Below are 24,881 nucleotides of genomic sequence, written 5' to 3'. Positions count from 1 at the left end.
CATCCTGTGGCTCAGACATACCTAACATAACTGATGCCTATTCACAGATGCTTTTCATTGCAGCCCTCCCACCTTGATGTTCTCTGTCTGAAGTGTGACTGCATTTTCCAGTATTTTAAAAATTTTCCTGTTGTATGGAATACAAGAGAATGACAACTCAAGGGGTATTCTACTGAGAGAGTCTTTGTAACCAGGGCCTTAAGCAAACTCACAAATTATAATTCTCTCTAGGGATTGTAATTAGGAGGTGTGGATTTTGAGCTGTTGTATAACTAGTTTTTTTCTACTGCTGTATTTATGAGATATTTTGTTTATTCTTACTCATTTAGCCAACAAAAGGAGCCCAGCAGAACAACCTAATGAATAAGTCTTGAGAGTGGCTCATTTCTCCCCAGCTTTATTGGGGAGGCTCTGTTGATTAAAATGTTTTAAGTGATTTTCCTGACACTTCCCCCCCCTCCATATTTTCCATTTAGTTGAGCAACTTACATCTTAAGGAAGAGAAAATCAAACCAGATGCCAATGGTGAGTAAAAGCTAGTTTGAAAGCAAGTGTGACTTTCTTTAGTATTTCTGCTGTGACATAACAGCTGTCTGGAAAAAAAATTATATATGTACCAGGCTTGGGGGGTGGAGGGGGCAGATAGATCCTGGCAGTCGTTTGATTTGGGAATTAAACTGGATTGTTTTGTTTTGTATTGTGCTTAATATAAACCTGAGGATGCCTAATTGACTTATAAATGATCAAATTTATTGCTGTTCATGAGAATATATTGCCAAAGATTAATTGTTGTGTTTTTCATAATATTCCTCAATTTGAGATGAGATAGACAAAGTATGAGCAACTTGAGAATTAACCTATTGTCATTATCTAAAATCGTATCTACCAAAAATCCATTAAATTTTTGTTGATGTACTTAAAATTACTGGTTGGGTGGAGGGAGTAGGAACATGTACCTCATTCCAAAGTTTCAATCTTTTTCCGTATATTTTTTCATATCTACAACATTGTTTGAATATACATTTCTATTAATCAGTACTTTACATGCATAGAATCTTAATGGCATTATAGCATTCATATGTTAATGAAATACGGTTTCCTCTGTTGAACATCAAGGTGCTTTGTGATCATTGCCTGCTGTGATCATCTTTCTATAACATTTCAGAAATATTGATGATATGAGGGAAAGTCACATTAATGTTTGAGGTATGGTGAGAGGACTTGGAATAGGAAAGAATTGAAATATAAACAACATTGTTTCATACCTTTGTTTATTTAGGAATAATAAAATGTTTTTATCTGTGGCTTGGTTTCCTCATTTATTTTTCTGCTCCCCAGGCCTGTACATTTCTAGTGTCTCATAGAATTTGAATTGTCTCGGCTATTGGGTATGGGATGTGATACTGAATGACGGCCACTTTGTGTCTGATAAAGGTGCCGTTGTCAAGACCAGTGCTAATGCAGAGAAGGCAGATGAAGAAGAGAAAGGTAACACAGCCTAGAGCTATACCCATGAGGTTCTACAGTCTTAAGAGAATAGATTGTTACATGGCTTCGTTTTTATGCCCAACTTGGTTTGACTTTAATGGGAGTCACAATGCTAATAAAAGTTCAGCATAGTTGTTGAAGGAATTCTCATTGTTTACATTTTAGGGAAATTTTATTTTGAACCACTGATGGACTTCAGCAGCATTCCCTGAATGATTATCTTGTACAGGGTATTACAAAAGAAATTTTAAGTTGCATCCCCATTGTCTAATAAAGTTGATGATATTTGGACACATCAAACATAGATAACAAGATAGAAACAGCTTATATGATATCAAGTTACAAAATGTTAATTTCAGGTTTTTTTAATTGTTGTGATATGTTTGTTAAGCTAATAATTTTTAATTTTCTGTTGAGCACAGATTGGGGAGTAAATACTTAGGTATACATAGGAAGAGTAGATAACCTTCAGAAAAGAGGGTTGTTTGGAATAGATGCTGGAGAGAACTATGAAGCCCAGTTGCATGATAAAGTCCTAGCACAAATACATGCTACTGCTTAAAATGCCAATGGCAAGTAAATTCAGATGAACTCATGGTAGATTTCATAGCCTTTAAAAATTCTTTGCTCTAAAAGAAAATAAACAAAAATTGAAAATAAAATAAATAATAAAAATAAAATAAAATTATTTGCTGTTTTTTTCCCTGACAGAAGACAGAGCTGCTCAGTCCTTACTCAACAAGCTGATCAGAAGCAACCTTGTCGATAACACCAACCAAGTAGAAGTCCTGCAGCGGGACCCCAATTCCCCGCTCTACTCAGTGAAGTCCTTTGAGGAGCTTCGGCTGTGAGTATTTGTTTACTTTCTGACTCTCCCTTTTAGATAGAGATCCTAGTCCTATTGTATATATTTTTTTCATCCCAGCAGAACATTTTTAGCTAACACAAGTTTAATAAAAGAATTTAGCTGCTATGGGCTGTTAAGTAAAATCGCAAGGTAATGTGAATTGCACTCCGTGTCGCACGATTCAAGTATTGTTAGTTGTAAATAAACTGTGTAACAACAGTAAGGAAGAGAAAAAGAAATCCCTCAGATATTTGGCTTCTTTCCTCAACCAAAGAGATGCTGACTTTCATCTTAAACTGTTTTTCTAGGAAACCACAGCTTCTCCAGGGAGTCTATGCCATGGGCTTCAACCGTCCATCCAAGATACAAGAGAATGCATTGCCTCTGATGCTTGCTGAGCCGTATGTGTCCTGATATGACCCTATCCCATTTTTAATTTTCCATTTTTAAAAATTCTATTATTTTTTAAAACTATACTAATAATTCATGCTTATTTTAGAAAAGGTAGACAACAAGGAAAGATTAAAATCATCCGTAATCTGCCCCCCTCACTAATATTTAGAGACTTCTAGACTTTTTATGTAAACTTACATATCTATATCTATACCTTTTTTTAAAAAAATGTTTATTTCTTTGAGAAAGAAAGTGCACGAGCAGGGGAGAGGCAGGGGTAGAGGGCTGGGGGTGCGGGAGGGAGAGAATCCCAAGCAGGCTCCATGCTGTAAGCACAGAGCCTGATATGGGGCTCGATCTGATAAACTGTGAGATCATGCTCTGAGCTTAAATCAAGAGTCAAAGCCTTAACCAACTAAGCCACCAAGGTATCCCGTACCCTTTTTTTTTTTTTTTAGTTTATTTTTTATTTTATCATGTGTGCAATTGGGTAAGGGGCAGAGGGAAAGGAAGGGAGGGAATCCCAAGTCCCAAGCAGGTTTCACACCCAGTGCAAAACCTGACAGAAGCTTGATCCTGCAACCATGAGATCATGGTCTGAGCTGAAATTAACAGTCAGACACTCAACCAGCTGAGCCACCAGGTGCCCTTATACCTTTTTTAAAAAATATATAAAATACAAAATCTTTAAATGCTTTTTAAAAACATAATTAGGGGCACCTGGGTGGCTCAGTCAGTTAAGCATCTAACTCTTTGATTTTGGCTCAGGTATTGATCTTTTTTTTTTTTTTTAATGTTTTATTTATTTCTAGGAGAGAGAGAGACAGCATGAGCAGGGGAGGGTCAGAGAGAGAGGGAGTCACAGACTGAAACAGGCTCCAGGCTCTGAGCCGGCAGTCAGCACAGAGTCCGACGCGGGGCTCGAACCCACGAACCGCGAGATCATGACTTAAGCGAAAGTCGGACGCTTAACCGACTAAGCCACCCAGGTGCCCCTCAGGTATTGATCTTAGGGTCATGAAATCAAGCCCCACATCAGGCTCTGCACTGACTGCTCAGAGCCTGGAACCTGCTTTGGATTCTGTGTCTCCCTTTCTCTCTGTGTCCCTCCCCTACTCGTGCTCTGTCCCTCTGTCTCTCAAAAATAAATAAACATTAAAAAAAATTTTTTTAGAAACACACACAATAAAAAAAAACTTAGATGATCATCTTTTTATGTTGATAAATAAACATTTATCATTCATATACACCATGATTTCATTAGATGGATATATAAAGTTTATTATGTCAAATACAGTAGGCAAAACCAGTTTTCTGGGAGACCAGAATAGGGTAATTACCAAGGTTGTTTTCTGGTGCAGTGCTTTTCACTCTTTCATAGGCATATGAATCTCATAGGAACTTATTAAAATGCAGATTCTCATTTTAGTCTCCATCTGAGGTGGGGACTAAGGTTCATCATTTCTTTTTTTTTTTTTTTTTTTATTTATTTCTAGGAGAGTGAGAGAGACAGCATGAACAGGGGAGGGTCAGAGAGAGAGGCAGACACAGACTCTGAAACAGGCTCCAGGCTCTGAGCTGGCAGTCAGCACAGAGCCCGACGCGGGGCTCGAACCCACGAACCGCGAGGTCATGACCTAAGCGAAAGTCGGACGCTTAACCGACTAAGCCACCCAGGCGCCCCATTTTTTTTTTTTTTTTATTTAGGTTCATCATTTCTAATAAGCTTCTAAGTGATGCTGATGATGCTAGTTTCAGACCACATTTTGAGAAACAAGGTTAGAGAGTATGAGGAAATCTTTATATAAATTAATCTCTACATTATATGTATATGATTATGTAAAATTATACTGCATATAATCCTAAATCCTGAAACTCCTTTTCCTATAGTCTATAAATACTGTTTTTGGGATGTACCTGGGTGGCTCAGTTGGTTAAGCATCTGACTCTTTTGTTTTTTAATGTTTATTTATTTTTGAGAGACAGAGAGACAGAGTGTGAACAGGGGAGGAGCAGAGAGAGAGAGGGAGACACAGAATCTGAAGCAGGCTCCAGGCTCTGAGCTGTCCGCACAGAGGCCAACGCGGGGCCCAAACCCACGAACTGCAAGATCATGACCTGAACCAAAGTTGAACACTTAACCAACTGAGCCACCCTGGCACCCCAGACGTTTTGATCTCAGTTCAGGTCATGAAGTCAGGGTTGTGAGTTCAGCCCCACTTTGGGCTCTGCACTGGGCCTGAAGCCTACTTAAAAAATAATAGAATAAATAAATAAAAACAGATATTTTAGATATGTATTTTCTTAAATTTTTCTTTGTTCTGTGTCATAATAGTGACATTTTTCATGATGAATAATGTTGTTTTTTAGCTTGACACTTTTGAATATACTTGGAGATAAATAAATGGAATATTTGTTTAGAGATCTTTTTTTAAAAGTTTGTTTATTCATTTGTTTATTTAGTGAGAGAGAGAGAGAGAGAACAGAGGAGGGGCAGAGAGAGGAGAGAAAGAATCCCAAGCAGGCTCTGCAATGTCAGGTCAGAGCCCAACGTGGGGCTCAAACTCAGAAACTGTGAGATTGTAATCTGAATTGAAGTCAGACACTTAACCGACTGAGCCACCCAAGTGCCCCTCGAGATCTTAATGCTTTCATAGATGCTCAATTTTTAGATCATCAATGTTAGAAGAGACCTGAGAGAAGTATCTAGTACTATTCTTCATCAACAAATATGTATTGAGTGCAGGTATGTAACAGATATTATTGTAGACACTTGGATACATTAGTAAACAAAGCAGACCAAAATTCCAGGCCTTGTATAAGGAACTTAGTCTGGAGTATAGATAATTTATTTTTACTAAAAATAAATAAAACATATAGTATATAGGATATTAAAAGATAATAAATTTTAAATGTAATTAATGCCACTGAATTGTACATTTAAAAGTTATTTTTAGGGGCGCCTGGGTGGCTCAGTTGGTTGAGCGTCCAACTTCGGCTCAGGTCATGATCTCACGGTTTGTGGGTTCGAGCCCCACATTGAGCTCTGCTGACAGCCAGCTCAGAGCCTGGAGCCTGTTTCAGATTCTGTATCTCCCTCTCTTTCTGACCCTCCCCTGTTCATACTGTCTCTCTGTCTCTCTGTCTCTCTCTCTCTCTCTCTCTCTCTCAGAAAAAAATAAAAAATAAAAAAAATTTAAAAATTTTTTAAAAAGTTATTTTTAAGAAAAGGTGACAGGGTGCTTGGGTGACTCAGTTGGTTAAGCATCCGATTTCGGCTCAGGTCATGATCTTACAGTTCATGAGTTTGCCCTGCATTGGGCTCTCTGCTGTTAGCACAGAGCCTGCTTAGGATCCTCTGTACCCCTACTCATTCTCTTCCCCCCCCATAAATAAACTTAAATAAAATAAACTAAATAAAAGTTAAAAAGGTGACAAATGCTAAGGAGAAAAACAGAGCGTAGTAGGGGAGATCAGGAATACCAAGGAAATGGATTGCAGTTTTCCCCCAACTTTATATTATGAAAATTGTCAAACTTACAACAAAGTTGAAAGGATTTTATAGTGAACACCCTTATGCCCACCATCTAGATTCTATCACTAACATTTTACTAAACTTTATCACATATCTATTCACCAATATATCATTCTTTAAGGCATTTCAAAGTAGGTTACAATTCTAATCGAGTGCTTAGTTTTGGATCTCACCAAGTAGATGATGTGTTAGCAAACCTTGAAGGGAGAAGAGTGGACATGTCATCACCCCAGGCAAAGGATAGCCAGTGCAGACACCTTAGGATGGAGGCATGGCTGGCATGCTTTTGGGGCAGCACTGAGGCCTTTGTGGCAGAGCAGTTGAATAAGGGAGAAGGTAGTAGGAGCTGAGAGCGAGAACCACTAGGGAGCCAGATTGTAACACACAAGCATTTTCACTTTTATTCTGAAGGAAATGAGGAGTGACTGGAAGACTGTTGAGCAGAGGAGTGACATAAGCGGTCTCACATTTTAAAATAATCACAGGCTGCTGTGTCAAGAATAAGAGATAACAAGAGTGTGTTCTGAATCCCACCATAGTCTTCTCTCTGTTGTGCTTTGTGTTTGTGGAGCTAGGACGTATAACTCCACTGCAGAAATCAAAGCCCCCTTCCATAAACTAAGCTTTATTCTGCATTGTTATTAACTAAGAGGATACTTGAGATTTAAGCTCCTAAACAGTTTGTTTTCTTGTGCAGCCCACAGAACTTAATTGCCCAGTCTCAGTCTGGCACTGGTAAAACAGCTGCCTTCGTGTTGGCCATGCTCAGCCAAGTAGAACCTGCAAATAGATACCCCCAGGTAAGGGCTTGGTAAATTTGGATTTTCTGCTAACGTGTAGCTAGAAAATACATTCGATGGAATAAAAGCCAAGGTGCTTATTACTTTTTACATAAACCAGAGCCCCCTGTGGAGCACAAACAACATGGCTGATCTTCCAGTAGCCACACACAGGCTGTTATCTCTCCGTGGTTCACCAGTTCTGGGAAACCGCTGACAGACTTGGCACCTTTACTTGCAGGAAAAACCTCCTCCGTCTACAACTATCATCCTTTGGAAAGTTCTGAGAACTTTCTGAGTGAGTGAAAAGAAAGCTAATCTCCAACTGGAATTTCAGATCCTTGCACATATGTGGGTTTTTGTATTCTTGTGGCCAATAGCTTTGTTCAAGGGTCTTTACCCAGCCAGAGTTCTGACCCTTAAGAATTCTAGCTTATGACTTTACAGCTTAAAGAGTCAAATGGTGTGCACTTTAATTTACATACCCTTCTTCGGCGTTAGCTGGAGGAATAACTAAGTCCTGATGGTAGTTCCCCACTTCCCTTGAGATCTCACTGTGCACTCTTTCCCTGCCAGTGTCTCTGCCTCTCCCCAACTTATGAGCTCGCCCTGCAAACAGGAAAAGTGATTGAACAGATGGGCAAATATTACCCTGAACTGAAGCTAGCTTATGCTGTCCGAGGCAATAAATGTGAGTATGAATATGTGATTCTAATTCATTAGGCTAACCACTTCTATTTTATTTAAAAGTTTATTTATTTTTGGGGCACCTGCGTGGCTTAATCAGTTAAGCATCTGACTTTCATTTAGGTCATGATCTCATGGTTCGTGGGTTCGAGCCCCACGTCGGGCTCTGTGCTGACTGCCAGCTCAGAGCCTGGAGCCTGTTTCGGAGTCTGTGACTCCCTCTCTCTCTGATCCTCCCCTGCTCACGCTGTCTCTCTCTCTCTCTCCTAGAAATAAATAAAAAAAAATTAAAAAAATAAATAAATAAAAGTTTATTTATTTTGAGAGCACGCACCCCAAAGTGGGGGAGGGGCAGGGAGCGAGAAGGAGGAAGAGAATCCCAAGCAGGCTCTGCACTGACAGGGGCTCAAACTCATGAACCATTAGATCATGACCTGAGCTGAAGTAGGACACCTAACCGACTGAGCTACCTACACGCCTCTAACAACTTCTATTTTTAAAATTTCAGATCATACACAGTAGGTGAAATAATAAAGATAACACATGTGCCCTTTATGTATTCAACACTTTGCCATATTTGCTTTATCTGTATGTGTGTGTGTTTTGGGGGGAACCGTTTGAAAGTATATTGCAGACATTGTGGATCTTTATTCCTAAATACCTGAGCATGCATCTCATAATAAGGACTTTCTTCAGCATACCCACAAAACACTTATCACAAGAGAATTAACAGATTGTCTAATAACTGGTATCTAGTCCATTTTTATTTTTCCCCCACAGTGTTTCTTTGTGGCTGCTTTGTTTTTGAACCAAGATCGAATTGGTGAATACACACCGCGCTTGGTGTTGTAGCTCTTAAGTTTCTTTCAATCTAGAATAGTCCCTCCATCTTTTCCCTCAGTACATTTGACTTTTTAAACAGGCCACACCAGTTGCTTATAAAATGTTGCACATTCTGGATTTAATTGCCTAATTTCTTTTTAATATCACTAAATTGCCTAATTTCTTTTTAATATCATTAGAAGAACAAAAATGTTCTAGAATATGAATATTTTTTAATTGATTATAATTAACATACAGTGTTACATTAGTTTCAGGTATACAATACAATGATTCAACAATTCCTTTTTTTTAAAGTTTACTTATTTTTGAGAGAGAGCACACAACTGAGGGAGAGGCAGAGAGAAAGGGGGAGAGAGCAAGAAAATCCCAATGCGGGGCTCAAACTCAGAAACCTTGAGATGATGACCTGAGACAAAGTCAGAAGCTTAACCAACCAAACCATGCAGGCCCTGCTATGATTCAACAATTCTTTTTCTCAGTGCTTATCAAGATAAGTGGATTAAATGTAAAAGATAATTCCCTTTATCTATTTCACTCCCCCACTCACCCCTCCTCTGACAAACACCAGTTTGTTCTCTGTATTTGAGTTTGTTTTTTGTTTGGAGCTTATTTTTATTATTTTTTCTTTATTCATGTTTCCTACTTTTGTTTTACAACAAATTGACAATATTTAAGTAATTTAAAAAGTCTTGTTGAAGGTTTGGCTAAGTCCTGTGAATCTTTAACACTAACCTGTGACTTGCAGAAATCTACTCAGTGTATAACGTCCTAATACCAACTTGAAATTGCTTCTAAAAAGTAAATAAGATTATAAAATACAGTGGAAGATGATCATAAAACATTTAACATTTTTCAATTTGGGTTGAAGAGGAGTCAGAATAACCTTTGTGGGGGGACAGTGATTGGTTTGTTTAACAGAAGTAAGGAGTAGCATTTGTTGGCTTTGAATTGACTCAACATTCACAGTAAGGGGAAATTTGGGCTGTTTAGAGGAGGCTTATATGTGTCTGGTCAAGACTGTAATTAAAGAACTAAAAATTATAAGTGCCATCTAACTCAAAATGAAGAACCAAATCTTGTAAGTTTCAGACTACACCCGGTCAAGAACATGCCATGGTCCACCAGGCCTTGTCTGGAGAAGCACTTCATCTCATAGAGGCAGTTTGTGTTTCTTTGAGAAAGCAAAGACTTTCATGGTGAATCCTGTTTACTGACCCTGACAGAGTGTGTAAAGGCGACTGGCTTGTTTGATGTAGACACTAGAGTAGCTGACGGGCAGAGTACACTGGAGAGAGTGCTGTGAAAGTCGGCTTGGGAGAAGTGCCATCCTGGGCTGGGGGAATGATGTTGACAGAGAAGAAATAAAGATAACCACAGATCCTCCTTGAAAGAGAACTGGATGACTACAGAGAATGGAAAAGAACGCTACTGAAGAGGCTTTCATCTTTTCACTGTTTATATCCTTACCTTATCTTTTCAACATTATTAAATACTATAGTGATAGAACCTTTCCTTAAAACACTAAGGAAAACATCAAAACAGTTGCATTAAAATACATCATAGCTTTAGATTTTCTCAGAGAGGAAAACAGGCTTTACCATGGAAATACCCACAGAAAACATCTTGTCTCCACAGTGGAAAGAGGTCAGAAGATCAGTGAACACATTGTCATTGGCACCCCTGGGACTGTTCTGGACTGGTGCGCCAAGCTCAAGTTCATAGACCCTAAGAAGATCAAGGTGTTTGTTCTGGATGAGGCTGACGTGATGATAGCTACTCAGGGCCACCAAGACCAGAGCATCCGCATCCAGAGGTAGGAACTCTTGAGCCAAGAGGAACGCCTCAGCCTCCTGATCTGCAGCATCTTCTCCTTTTACTTCAAACACTTCTTCTTGCTCCTTTACTCTAGTACTTCCAGAAGCCTTTGTTTGATGGGCCATTTGCTCATGAGCGCTGACCACGGGTTGAGGAAGGAGTCTTAGGGAATCGAACACCAGCCCCGTCCCTGCCCCATGGCTGCTCTTGCCTCCTCCCTGCTCTTCTCCTCCCCCACTTAGCCTCTTTCCCAGGCGTGGAGAGCATCCAGGCCCGGGGCGGCTGTCTCTGTTCCTTCCAGGGAAAGACTCGGGGTCATGCCACATGCCTGGGTCTTCCCTTGCAGGATGCTGCCCAGGAACTGCCAGATGCTGCTTTTCTCTGCCACCTTTGAAGACTCTGTGTGGAAATTTGCCCAGAAAGTGGTCCCAGACCCAAACATTATCAAACTGAAGCGCGAGGAGGAGACCTTGGACACCATCAAGCAGTATTACGTCCTGTGCAATAACAGAGATGAGAAGTTCCAGGCCTTGTGTAACCTGTATGGGGCCATCACCATTGCTCAGGCCATGATCTTCTGCCATGTGAGTAGCAGTGGCAGCAGCAGGCCTGCGGGGGGAGGAGCTCCACTGGAGGGTGTGTGTGGCCCTCCCGCTCAGCCCGCTTCACCTCAGTGCTGAGGAGGACTGGGTGTCCTTGTGACCAGAAAGGAAATGATGAATCACCTCCACCTGCCCCAGGGCATAGTCTCCTCAGACTATGAGTTATGAGGTAAAGACTGAAGAATTGAACTTGTCTTTGGTCCCACTTCTTAGAGATAACTTGGAAAAACCTCCAAATAACATCCAATGAAATAATTATAAAACATTAAGAACATAGACTATATGGGAATGAAGATGTTTGGCTCATACCACACTCTTCCTAGCTGACCACTAAGATGATTTAAGCAATTCATCCAAAAAAAAAAAAAAAAAATCACATGGCTAATATGTCTTTGTAAAATTGGTAAGCCTGTCCTGGTGACTGAACTCAGCAGGCTTTCATGTATTTTAATGGCAACAAACCACTTTTTGCAGGTTTGTTTTTGTTTTTGTTTTTACAGGTATCTCCATTTAAAACAATTCTTTTCACTCCAGACCCGCAAAACAGCTAGTTGGCTGGCAGCAGAGCTCTCCAAAGAAGGCCACCAGGTGGCTCTGCTGAGCGGCGAAATGATGGTGGAGCAGAGGGCTGCTGTGATCGAGCGCTTCCGCGAGGGCAAAGAGAAGGTGCTGGTGACCACCAACGTGTGTGCCCGCGGTGAGCAGAGAACGTGCCCGTTCGCCGGGTTCCGGGTGGCAAGAGCAGTCCTCCTCTCCTCTCCTCAGATGGTTCGGGGGAGGGCAGCTGGTGTTGGTGCTGACACTGTTTTCTGGGAGAGGCTGGATGCCCCCAGCAGATAGGAGCTCACAGAAGCCAGGAGTCCTGCTGTGGTGGAAGGAAACAGGCAGTGACTGGTCCAGAGTGACTGGCGCCTGCTCTCCTGGGCCCATCCCCCCCCCCCCCCGGGAGGTTTCAGCTGCATCTCCAGACACTCGTATCTACCAGAGGCCCTTCTAGTGATGTCGTAATTTTGTTAGCACCTGCCGGAGTTCTGTCTTTCCCTCTGGATTCTGCTGCGTGCCCCGGGTCCCCTAATCCCAGAGCTGGCCTGCCCCAGACTCTTCCCTGCACCTGATGCTGGTGTGTGCCGGCCTCGCTTGCTTGGCAGTGGGTTTCGTCTCCCGTCCTGACTCCACTTCTCTTTCGTGCAGGTATTGATGTTGAACAGGTATCTGTCGTCATCAACTTTGACCTTCCCGTGGACAAGGATGGGAACCCGGACAACGAGACCTACCTGCACCGGATCGGGCGCACGGGCCGCTTTGGCAAGAGGGGCCTGGCAGTGAACATGGTCGACAGCAAACACAGCATGAACATCCTGAACAGAATCCAGGAGCATTTTAGTGAGTGCCTGGGAGTGCCCCCCTCCCCCCCCCCCCCCCCCCCCGGGCCAGGGCCCTTTCCTTAGAGGGGCAGGTCCAAGGGAGAGGGGAGGAAGGGTAGGTTCTCCTGGGGCCCCCTCGAGAGGCCTTCTTCCTTGTCACGTCCCCCTCCTTGCCTACACTATGGAAGTTCTCAGAGAGCACACCTGGTGAGTTCGGGTCAGGGACTCGAATGAGAGTTTCCCCTTGGCCAGGCTTGAAGGGCCTAGGGCTCTGTCCCACGCTCGGGCACCGGAAGCCTCTGGGGTTATGTGAAAGTTGGCTGTGGCCAGAGGCACGGCATGTGGGCAGAAAGCTGTGTGTCCCCTCCTTCGCTGCTGTGCTGACCCTTTCCTAGATGTGTGTCTCCCTGGTAGCCCCATGTTGATGCCTATATGAATTTTTTTTCCAGATAAGAAAATAGAAAGATTGGACACGGATGATTTGGATGAGATTGAGAAAATAGCCAACTAAGAAGCTCCATCAGTCACCAGTGCCCACCCCCGGTGCTCCCCCTGCACGGGAGACTAGTGCTTTCACGGCACAGGCCTCGACAGTCACTATAAAGACAAAGGCAGAAGAGAGAGAAACTACCTACCTCATTTTAAATTACGTTTGGACTTGACAAAAATTGTGCAAATGATTGGGGATGGTAGAAAAAAATTGTTTACACAGCTTTTGAAAATTAGGCGTGAATACACAGAAATTTACCTTTTGAAATTCCGTCTTTTTTTTTGGCCAGCATTTTCCCCATCTAGATGCTGTAGCTAATCACTTGTTCAAGATCCCTGTGGCAGCTCCTGCCTATTCTCTGGCCAGGAGCATTAAGACCAGCCTCTAGACAGAATAGAGGTGAAGAGGGACACAAGGGCACCTGAGTGACTCAGTTGGTTAAGCGTCCTACTTCAGCTCAGCTCACGATCTCACTGTTTGTGGGTTCGAGCCTTGCATCCGGCTCTGTGCTGACAGCTCAGAGCCTGGACCCTGCTTTGGATTCTGTGTCTCCCTCTCTCTGCCCCTCTCCTGCTCGCTCTCTCACTCTCTCAAAAATAAGCATTAAAGAAAAATGTTTTTTAAAAGAGAAACCTAGATAGAGGGAGGTCCCAAGTAGGATAGGTGATAAGCCAGCCATCATGTTTGGAGTATGGCATGAGGCCTGTGAGCTGGTGCTTTGGATTTGGGGTGGGACACCGCATCTGAATGTTGTCAGCCCTCTTTCTCCTGATGCCCACAGCATGGACCAAAATGCCAACCTGGGGCTTTTGGTGTATGCAAATCTGTGTTGCAGGACCATGACCTCATGGTTTTCATCAGCAGGTGCAATCTGTATAGTTCACATCTGATTACCAGTGGATCTGTTGCCTTTGCTTGAGCAAGGCCTGTGGTAAAGTCATTGTGGAAAGTTAGTGGTGGCCCGAGCTTGCTGCACAACCTGGGCTTACAGGCACTTGCAGCATCTTTTCTACATCCCAAGTGTTAACCTTGCCCCCTTAGTAGCCCCAAGCAAATAAAAGGTGATTTAAGGTTTGGATCCTCAGTGAAAATTGTGACTTCAAATTGCTAATGACCAGCCTCAAGGCAGCTCCAGAAGTGATCAGCAGTAGTCATGTATACTGGCTCTGTCTCCAGACCCCGGAAGGCAAATTTGTTAGAGCTGGGGAATGATTTCAGATATTTGGTGTTTTGGTTGTAAAGGGATTCTGAATGTCTGTGTTTACAGTTCTTGGAATACAAACTGTGCCATAAGGGACTAGATGGACTAGCCATTTTTACCTGTGCAAGGCAGCTGTAACTGCCAAGGACTTGGCTCCCTCCTTACTGAGCATCTTTGTGCAGAACAGTCAGAGCAAATATTAGTAGTCAACATTTCATACCTGGCCAAGGCTGTTGGTACCCACAGAGTTACAGAGCAAAGATGAGGTGAAACTGAAACTGCAGCCAAAAGGACTCCTCTCCAGCTTTTGACCTTGATACAAAACTAGGCCCAGGCCTGGAAGAAGGATTTTCTGTGATGAGAATTGTTCCAATCCCAGATTATCCTTTTAAATGTTCCCGTGTTTTAGGGCCATATTGGTTTCCTGGGAAGGGAAGGGGCCAATGCCATCCTCCAGATGGTTCCCTTAATTTGACATTATAGGTACTGCAGAGAGAGACCAACAGACTGCTAATCCTGCCACATTTCCCCAGTTGGCATTTGACTATAGAGTCTTTGTGCTTTTGGCCAACTCTGACCCACCTTGGAAATCTTGTTGTAAGAAGAAATTTTAAGTCTCCCACCCCCTGCAGTTGCTGTGGACCAACCCTGAAACAATTAAAAACAAAGGCGATAATTGAAGGAGTATAGATTCCTCACAAGGCTGCAGGCTGATTCCCTTCCCACCCTCTCACAACATGTATAACCGGTCTACTGAGTAGCCCTAAATCTAAATAGGAAAATTGGAAGGGATATGCTTCAGACTTTTCAAGGGTAGGAGTAACTAGTTATCTGGTAGAAATCTAGATCAATAGTTCTTAACTGGTTCAAGCCCCTTAGAATTCACTGGATGGGTTTCATGGAGTCTATGAAGCATATGCCATAGTTTTGAGTTTAGATACATTTTCCTGCAGAGAGGTCTCCTAAAGGAATGTCTTTTAAAAAGGTAAGATTCAGTGTTATGGATTCCTTCACAATCCATATTCATCCCTGCCAGAGCTTGGCTTCCAGGGCTCAGGGGCCAACGGCTGCCTCTGTGACCGTGTGCTATCTTGAAACATCAGTGATCTGCTGAGAATGTATTGAGCCTGTGGTAAGCTTCGGTCCCCACAGTTTCTTTTACTTATTTTAGTAAGTTCCCAAGTATGGAATGGTATGTCCTAGAATAGAGAAACTCTCTTGGCAAAGAGATTTTTGGTCCAATGGAAGACTCTGGATATATTCATTATCCATACACAGTGGATTTTATTGGGGTCTTTTTTGAGTGTCATTCATTGTGTGCATAATAATTGTTGATGTATTTGTTATTGATGTTAATTGAACTTAATTATGAAGTGCACATGTTACTGGCACAACGTTAATGAGTATAAGAAGACATTATGTTTTTGGTTGCTGGTATTAATGATCATGCTGAAGTGGAGACATATGATTTCATAGGCTAGTCATCACCTGATACTACTGTTCCATTTCAGAGTTGACATTGCTCCAGCACAAATCATTGCAATGTCTCTATAGGCCAAGGGCCCTACTCAGTGCCAGAGGGCTCCTCACATTCCTTTTTTTCCTGCTGGTAAACCAGAGAACACTGGCTACCTAATTAGAAAGAAAGTAGATGCCAATACAAAGTCCTTACATAAATTTTTTCTAGTCCTAGGGAAATAAAAATAGGCCTTGGAAGTAGGTGTTCTCCCTTTGTTCCATCTTGTTTATTATTTAACATAAAGGTAGTTTCAGTGTTACTAGTATTCAGAAGGTAAGGATTTCTGAGGCCAGAGAAGATTTCATAGAGTGGAGTTTGCTTCTGAGAGAAAAATAACAGAGTGCCCTAGGCAGGGGAAAGTAATATTAAAACTAAAATAGTTTCTCCAGGATAAACCTAGCATACTGGAAGGACAGTGTGGAGAGCAGCCTTGCCACATAAACAGAGAAAAATCTTGACACAAAATGAAAACTTGGTTGAACAGTGTTTGGGAGTTTAATGAATTAGAGATTGTTAAGTCACCAGAAGGCAGTTATGAAATTGGTGGGGTTGGGGGGGGTGTCTAGCAGACATATGTAGGATTCAGTGGAGCTGGAAAAGGCAGGCATCTGAGAAAACAATTTGAAGATGATTGCATCAGTCCCATCACACATCAAATGTCGGGATGCCATTGGTTGTATTGAAAAAGTACAAAAGAAGATACAGACTGGAGTGATATCACAGAGGAAGCATGATAGGCTTTTATGCCTACTTGTTACTCCAAAAAGGACTGTGGCTCTAAAAGATCCATTGTACAAAATAACTCTGGGGAGAAACCCAAAGGGAAGGTCTGGAAAGAACAGCTATATCAGGGTTGAGTCTCATACACAGCATGTATGATTTCAGGTCTGTCCCCTTCGCAAGCAGGGTCTTGGCCCCTCTTCATCAGCTTGTAGATTTCAGGGGTCTTTAGGTTTCTCTTGGTCCTGGACATAGATGTCAGGTTCTTAGGAATTCTCTGCAGTTTTATCTGACTTTGCTTTTTGTGCTTGAGAATAAATGGTTTTTATTCTGTTGATTGATTCAGATTGTAGCATCTTCTAAAAATGACACACTGGAGCTGAAGGAACCTGAGGGGCTGACGCTAGAAGGCTCCAATGCCTTGCCTTCCTAATCCTGAATCTGGGATGGGGCTTTCCCAGAATAGCTTCAAACACCTAATTTCAAGTCAGGCTAACTGGGGATCTGCTTGGAGGATATTTGTCACATTCCTACCTTATGTCCTCTCATTCTCCAGCCCCTGTTGCTAGATGCTAGATGCCTTGGCTTAGAAACTATTCAGTGTTGAGTATTCATTGGAGCAAGGGGCCTATACATGGTAGTTCTAGTTACAAGATGAGGGATAGGAGTAGGTGGAAGAAAACATTAGATTAAGTCTGAGATAGGTGGCTGTTTGAGGGTTCAGCGGCTCAGGTGAGATCATGTCATATCTGCTTTAGCGGCATCTCTCAGGCAGGGGTTGCAGATCTTTTGTTCATGCAGATGTACAACCCAGGGCTACAGTCAGCCTGTCTAATAGGAAGGGGTGTTTGTGGGGGGAGGTGTTAGGATGGAATTCTCCTGGAAGTACTAGTACACATTTTGTGAGTCTTTACAACTAACTGTACTGTTGTATCCTCATCCATATGTTTCCACTATCCTTGGAATTGTCCAGTTGGAGCAAAGCCAAGTAATCTCATTCTTATCCCTGAGAGGACACATCCCCACGCTTAGACTTGAAAGGACTTGAATCAGCCCTGGTCAGGCATGCAGTCAAGTGTGCTACATGTACTGTCCTCTGGTCTTTGTTCCCCTCAGACATCAATGGCTTCTAAATTTGCACAAAAATTGTCCTGATAAACCAATGTCATTTGAGTCCAGTTTTAACAACAGAACAGGCCCCAGTGCTCTGGCATCGCTTTGATTTTTAAAGCAAGTAGGGTTATACTAGAGGGACACACACATTGTTTGATTCATCTGATTTCATATTTGACGTCCATGGGGGAGACTTAAGAAACAGCATGAGTATTTCTAACCTTATGGTTCACTAGTCCTTTCTAGTTAACTCTTCCACTCTGTCCAGTGCCCATTATAAGACTTTCACTCACCTCAAACTTTGAACCCCATTGTCTCCCTACTCGGGAGTAAACAATCAACAGAGAAAACTCCTCTCAGCCTTCTGCTTACCAGACCTTCCCCAAATCGTACCTATCCTTCCCTCTCCCTCCTGTTACAACTGAAGAAGTCCCTATTGTCTAAATTTCTCTACCAGTGCACCAAATTCCCTCTCTGGTGGCTGTTTGAGGACCTGCTCCATCTATTCCCTCTCATAGTTTCAACCTCCCACCCCAATTAGCTGCTTCCCTCTCCCCTCAATTTTTCCTTTTGTGTAGTGTGGTAAAATACACGTAACAAAATTTACCATCTTAACTATCTCAGTTGTACAGTGGTATTAAATACATTCATAATATGCAACCGTCACCACCACCTACCTCCGTAATTCTTTTGGCTCTTAGCCAGTAAACAATTCCCCATGATCCATTTTCCCCAACCCCTAACAACCACCATTCTACTTTCTGTCTCTGGGATTCTGACTGTTCTTAAGTACTTCACGTAAGTGGGGCTATACTGTATTTGCCTTTTTGTGACTTGCTTATTTCACCACAATGTCCTCAAGGTTCAGCCATTAACTCTTCTTGATATTTTAAACTGTTTGTACCTATCTCTTATTTAAAATCAAACCTCCCTCTATTCCTTATCCTCTAGCATTACATTTTTTCCTGATGGCTGAAAATCTAGGAGTTGTTTCTACCCACCGAGTCCTATTCCTTATCCCTCTGCAGTCCACTTCCTGCCTCCATTGCTCCTTGGAAATAGCCTTCACCAAGGACACCAATGACCTACATGTTGCTAATCCAAAAAACACTTTTTAATTATATTTGACTCCTCAACAGCATTTAACACTCTTAACAATGTCTTTCTTTAACCAGTCTTTTGGTGACTAAGGTGACAAACTACATTCCCTTGTCTTCCTTCTCTCTGGTCACTTCTCAGTCTCCTCAGTAGGCTCCTTTTTTATTTACTTCTTAAATGTGACTGGTCCTCATAGCTCTGGTTTGGGTCATTTCTTCCTCTCTCCTGTGGGCAATCTTGTTCACTTCTCTGGCTTTCTTTTTGCTGGCAATTCCAAAATCTATACCAAGACCCAATTTCTGAGCTCCAGGGCTATAAAAACAACTGCCTACAGGACACTTGCACTTGGGATGTTTTCAAGGAATCTTGTACTCAACCTATCCAAAACTGAATCCTTCATATTGTACTATCACCAAACACTATCATGGCAAAAAACTCATGTTCTGCTCTTGGCTCTTCCTCTAACTTGATCTCACAAAATGGCACTGTAATTGTCTATTGCTCAAGCAAGAAATCTGGATTCATCAGGAATCTTCCTGCTCCCCAACCAATAATCCCCAAGTCCTTTTGTATCTATTATCCATTGCTATGTAACCCCAAAACAGTGGTTCAAAACAACTTGGTCTGAGTAGCTTGGCTGGTCTCTCCCAGGCTCATTCACGCAGCTGCATTCTCTTGGCTGGTGTCTGGACTTAGCTGAGACAACTGGGCCCCTCCACATGGTCTTTCACCTTCATAGCATGGCAGGTGGTATCTGGGTTTCAAGAGAAGAGAGGAGAAGCTGTGAGTTCTCTTGAAGCCTTGGCTCAGAACTCCACAGCACACTTCTGTCACATTCTTTTAGTCAAAGAAGTCACAGGCCAGTGCAGAGATGGGGGGGGGGGGTGGATAAAGATCTCTTGATAAGAGGAGTTTGAAGTGTCTGTGGCTATTTTTAATCCACCACAGCTATCCATTCTACCTTCTATCAGGTTAAACCAAATGAAATGTGATATTTGACAATTGGTGACCTATAAAAGTGGCACTTTATATGGTTCAATCAGTGTTTCTAGAATTCACCCTGGTCTAGATCACCATTGTGTATCTACCACATCAACCTCCCAGCAGGTGCTCCTGCCTCCAATTGGGTTTCCCTCCAGTTCATTTGTCACGTGGCAGCCAATGTGATCTTTCTAACACTTGAGTCTGATCCCACTCTCCTGCTCAAGATCGTCCCGTCCCATACACACTCTCCATTTTTTTTTAATTTTTAAAGGTTTATTCATTTTTTAAAAATTTAATGTTTATTTATTTTTGAGAGAGAGAGAGAATGTGCAAGCAGGGGACAGGCAGAGAGAGCAAGGGAGACACAGAATCCATAGCAGGCTCCAGGCTCTGAGCTGAGAGCACAGAGCCTGATGCAAGGCTTGAATTCAGACAGGACCGCAAGATCATGGCCTGAGCCAAAGTCAGATGCTTAAGCAACTGACACCCAGGCACCCCCATTTTTCTTAAGATAAGCCCAAACTGTGTAAAATGGTTTGTACTAGGCTCTCCAGATCAGGTGCCTCACTTAGTTTCTCCCTCATGCTCTCTGCTCCACTATCACGAAATTTGCCCTTATGCTGGGCTATGTCTCAGAAAACTTAGTGATCCTGTAATTTCCCTCTCCAATTTCTCGAAATATTTCCTCCCCTAGCCCACTTTGAAGCCAAAACCAAAAAACAAAGATATTCCTAGGACTTCAGGCTGAGGTGGAGAGGTTTTCACCTCCAGGACTGTGGCTAAGATGAGCACAAAGGAAAAGAATAGAACTAAAAACAGGAGCCCTCTAACGCTGCAGGCAGCCAGGGAGTAGTGTAGTAGGAGCTCAGAGGACACTCCCTTTGCTTCACCCTGGGGCACTGCCTGGGACCATTGTACTGCTCCAAAGTCTTGATCTCTTGGAAGTCCCCCAACAGAGCACATGAGACCGGGATACCCTGCATGGGTAGAGGATCCTGGAGGGGAAAACTTGCCCCACCCCAAGTTGCCCCCCAACAACCTTGTGACCAGTTGCATCCACTGTCATGGTTATACCTCTCCTTAGAACTCCTCTCCCAATCCTTCCCTTTCTTCTGTCCCTTCCTGGTCCCTCTTATTTCGGTGGTAAAAACCATGCCTTCTTCAGGAAGGCCTGCCTGACTCCTGTCATTATCTTCCATTGTGCCCTGTAGTTGCCTTATGAACAGTGTCAGGTGACCTTTTAAAGGTCTACTTGGATTCACTGAGGCACCTGGCTGGCTCAGTCAGTGAAGCGTGTTGACTCTTGGTCTTGGAGTTGTGAGTTCGGGCTCCATGCTGGGGGTAGCGATTACTTAAAATCTTAAGGGGCACCTTGGTGGCTTAGTTGGTTAAGCGTCTGACTCTTGATCTCAGCTCAGGTCTTGATCTCAGGGTTGTGAGTTCAAGCCCCACGCTAGGCTCCATGCTGAGCGTGGAGCCTACTATAAATGAATGAATGAATGAATGAATGAATGAATGAATGAATGGAATCTTTAAGAATAAACAAGGGTCTACATGGAGTAACTTATTACTCCTCATAACAACTATGGTTCCTACTTTACAGATGAGGAACAGGCACAACACAGAGGTTAAGGAATTTGCCCTATCACATACAGCTAGCAAGTAGCAAGTCAGGGCTTACACCTTGGCAGTCTGGCTCCAGGGCCACATTCTGAACCACTAGGCTGTATTTGCTTCATATATGCCTCAAATACGCCTAAGCTTAGGAACGCTTGCTTATTGCCTGTCTCCCTTATTGTTAGGTACGGTAAGAGCAGGAAGTGGTTTTACTCAATCACTGAACTCCTGGCTGTCAGCAGGATGTGTTTTATAGAGAAATCTGCTCTTTTAACATGTATTAATGAATGAAAACATGGAATATGTTTGACATATTTTCTTTTAAAATTATCCCCAGTTTTTCATACAGATTTTTTGTTATTATAAATAAGTCATTAGACTTTTGTGGGCCAAATACAAACGTCGTCTGGCTCCTGCCATTATTCCCATTATTTTCTGAGTCCTTCTAGCATTACCTCCTCTCATTCTCCTCCCCCTGCTTGCCATATCAGAGAAAAGGAATATCATTCATTCATTCATTCATTTATAGTAAGCTCCACATCCTATCAGGCTTACCCTCACCCCACCGCAGGCACAGGCATTGCACGTTCCTGAACCCATTCGCTTGGAACAAATGACGATGCCAGAGACAGGCATGTCCAGGAGAGATGATTATTTGTTGATCACCAGTTCATTAATTGATTCATTCACTACCTAATTCAAAAACGGTTTACTGTGCCCTTGCTCTGGGTGAGATGCTAGGGAACCAAAGGTGAGCAAAGCAGGTAAGGTCCCTGCCCACAGGACTCACTGTTTAGTGATGAAATCAAAATAATCGTGTATCAGCAATTCCATGTAAGATGAAGTTCAAGCTCACTGAGGCCCAAAAGGCCAGTTAGAAAGTGCTCTGGGAAGGGGTCCCAGGAATGCTGGCCCCACACTCTGCCCTTAATTTTTGATTTTGTTGCCCAATGCTTTTTGAAATTGGGTTGCCCTGAATCTAAACCCTAGATTTGCCACTTATTAGGCCATATATCTTGGAAAAGTTGACTTCCCTGCACCTTAATGTCCTTACTCGTAAAATGGAGATAACAATAGTAATGTGAAAATTTATTTAGCTGATTCAAGTAAATTGTGTAGAATGCACTTTAAAAACTGTTAACGCATTATGTTATCATTGCCCCATCTAGCTGAATCTGACTCAGGGAAGGAGGCTGTCCAGTCCACAGCTTCAAAAGAATGTGCCCTTCCTGTTGGTCTCTGGTCTGGAGAAGAGTGGGATTCTCAGTGGCTTCTGTCTGGATGACCTCCTTTGGGAATAAAAATGCTAACTGAAGGGGAAGAGACAGCCCTATTGCCCAGAGCTGTTCTAAAACAGGCTGGCTGGTTTCACTGTTCCGGACGGAGCCTCAGCCTAGAGATCCTTGAGAGCACTTACCTGGACTAAACAAATGCCCACCAGCCTTCTAATAGATACAGGTGGTAAACTAAAGAGAAATTTCAGTCAACACCCTATAAATCCAATGCAAGCAAAAATCCTATGTTCAATTCCCCTGGAGACCAAAGTATAAGGAATTCTGTCTCAGTGGAAACAATGTAGGAATCGCCCCCTCAATGCTAGTGTAGTAGATTTTGTAACAAAATAGCAATCAAAAGAGGACAGTGGGCATCCAGACTTCACTTCCTCCCTAAGCAAGATTCTCTGCTCCCAAAGAACTTACAATTGAGTCTTAAGGTGTTGCTGCTTTTACTTTTCATGAGAGTTTGCTGTGTAGATGTTTGAGATAAGAAATACTGAGGGAGAGGTGCCTCAAAATCTAGTTGTTTTTTTAGGCAATTGTTGAAATAGTAGGCCAGAGGGAACATTATTCCTCAAAAAACCTATTAGCCTCCTCCAGGGTCGTGCTGCCCAACACAGAGTTAGACTATGGTTCTGGCCCTTCATTAACAATGTAGTTTGTCTCAACTCATTGGTGGTACAGTTGCTGGGAATTACATCAGTCACTTGGGAAGACAATATGGCATCTGGCATTCTCACTTCTGTAGCATAGTTTGTGCATGCCCTGTTTCAATGAATGGTTCAGAGGTAGAAAACGTTCTAACCCCCCACCCCAATGCCCCAGCAACCACTGTTCTGATTTCTATCACTATACATTAGATATACATACCTGTTTTGAACTTACATAAACGGAATCATGTACTATGTACTTTGTGTCTGGATTCTTTTGCTCGACATATCTAGGAGATGGCAAAGCTCTAGTTTCTGTTGTATGTAACAGTACTTTATTCCTTTTTTGTTTTTTTAAATCAATGTTATTGAGAAGTATAATTTATATACAATGAAATGACGTTTTAAATCTACTACTCCATGAGTTTTTTTTTTTTTAATATTTTTTATTTATTTCTAGGAGAGAGAGAGAGAGAGACAGCGTGAGCAGGGGAGGGTCAGAGAGAGAGGGAGTCAGACTGAAACAGGCTCCAGGCTCTGAGCTGGCAGTCAGCACAGAGCCCGACGCGGGGCTTGAACCCACGAACCGCGAGATCATGACCTAAGCGAAAGTCGGACGCTTAACCGACTAAGCCACCCAGGCGCCCCTCCATGAGTTTTAATACATTTATATATCTATGTAACCAGAACCCCAATCAAGACATAGGAAATTTCTATCACCCAAGAAGTTCTCTTGTGTCCTACTCAACCTTCCCTTCTCCAGTGCAACCACTGTTCTGAGTGTTCTCACTGTAGATCTCACTTCTCCTACTTCTGACTTGCATATAAATGGATCCTACAGTATGCATCTCACGTCTGACATCTTTCCTTTAGTACAATGTCTCTAAAATTCATCTACTTCATCATGTGTAGTTTATTCCTTTTTATTGCTGAGTAGTATAGTAGTACATTGAATAAACATACCATAGTTTGTTTATCCATTCTCCTGTTGATGGACATATGGGTTGTTTCCAATTTGGGCTATTTTGACCAAGTCTGTTATAAACATTTGTGGACATGTTTCATTTCTCTTGGAGAGTAACTGAGAGATTTGCTGGGTCACAGAGTAGGTGTAGGTTTAATTTCTTGAGAAGGTGCCAAACATACGAACCAATTGTGTCATTTTACAATTTCTGTAGAACCGTATGAAAGTTTCAGTTGCTCTTGACAAAGTTTCTTTGCTTGACCAAACTTTAGTCACGTTCTTGAACCTTCTCCTAAACCTATTGGTGCAGTTCCTGGTAAAATACAGTTTTAGCAAAAAACTCTCACACTTGCCATCTGGTCACCCTCAACGTCTTATAGGTTCTTCATCTTTGCACCATCCCCCAGGTAATGTCTGATCATCCTGGCCTTTTGTCAGCAAGAATCGTGTTAGGTTAGCTTAACCAGAATTCTCCTTACTCTTAATGTTTCCTCTTAGTTATTTTCCATCCACTGACCATATGTACCTCCCTTCCCCCATCCTGGGCTATAAATTCTCTTGCTCTGCTGTATCTCACCCTCACTGAAAAATCCCATTGCAGTGGCCCCTATACCTATCCCCTATGCCTTACCATCTTTACCACATTGTTGAATTTTTTTTAACATTCACGTTTTTACCAACATATGGTAAGTTAATCTTTAATTTTAGCCATTCTAGCAGTGTGCAGTGGTATCTCATTGTGACTTTGATTTGCATTTCCTTAATAACCAATGATTTCAAGCTTTTTCACGTGCTTACTGACCACTAGTTCCCTCTCTTGCAAATTTTTCAAGTCATTCACACATTTTGACATAAGTGTTGCTATTAGAAATGTGTCCTTGAGGGGCGCCTGGCT

The 24,881-nt window shown here is 42.3% G+C and overlaps 1 protein-coding gene across 4 annotated transcripts in view; it reads left to right on the top strand.

Moving 5' to 3' along the window:
• LOC120224747 (ATP-dependent RNA helicase DDX19B) overlaps positions 1-24,881 on the top strand; it is a 64,652-nt gene that overhangs the window by 13,053 nt on the left and 26,718 nt on the right. For 2 of the 4 annotated variants that reach the window (XM_039223012.1, XM_039223001.1), the window contains exons 6-12: positions 6,961-7,063; positions 7,619-7,733; positions 10,208-10,385; positions 10,734-10,971; positions 11,524-11,686; positions 12,181-12,372; positions 12,803-13,110. In XM_039223012.1, the coding sequence (XP_039078943.1) occupies positions 6,961-7,063; positions 7,619-7,733; positions 10,208-10,385; positions 10,734-10,971; positions 11,524-11,686; positions 12,181-12,372; positions 12,803-12,864 (1,051 nt within the window). In that variant the 3' untranslated portion in view covers positions 12,865-13,110. Of the gene's footprint in view, positions 1-489; positions 526-1,434; positions 1,489-2,199; positions 2,336-2,643; positions 2,737-6,960; positions 7,064-7,618; positions 7,734-10,207; positions 10,386-10,733; positions 10,972-11,523; positions 11,687-12,180; positions 12,373-12,802; positions 13,111-24,881 lie in introns of those variants that run through there. The other 2 variants (XM_039223021.1, XR_005526653.1) reach the window with 2 other exon arrangements.

This window comes from Hyaena hyaena, unplaced genomic scaffold (genome assembly GCF_003009895.1).
Source record: "Hyaena hyaena isolate Hyena2069 unplaced genomic scaffold, ASM300989v1 scaffold_18, whole genome shotgun sequence".
In the NCBI taxonomy this organism is placed as follows: Eukaryota; Metazoa; Chordata; class Mammalia; order Carnivora; family Hyaenidae; genus Hyaena; species Hyaena hyaena.
This window is presented reverse-complemented; position numbering and strand designations above follow the sequence as displayed.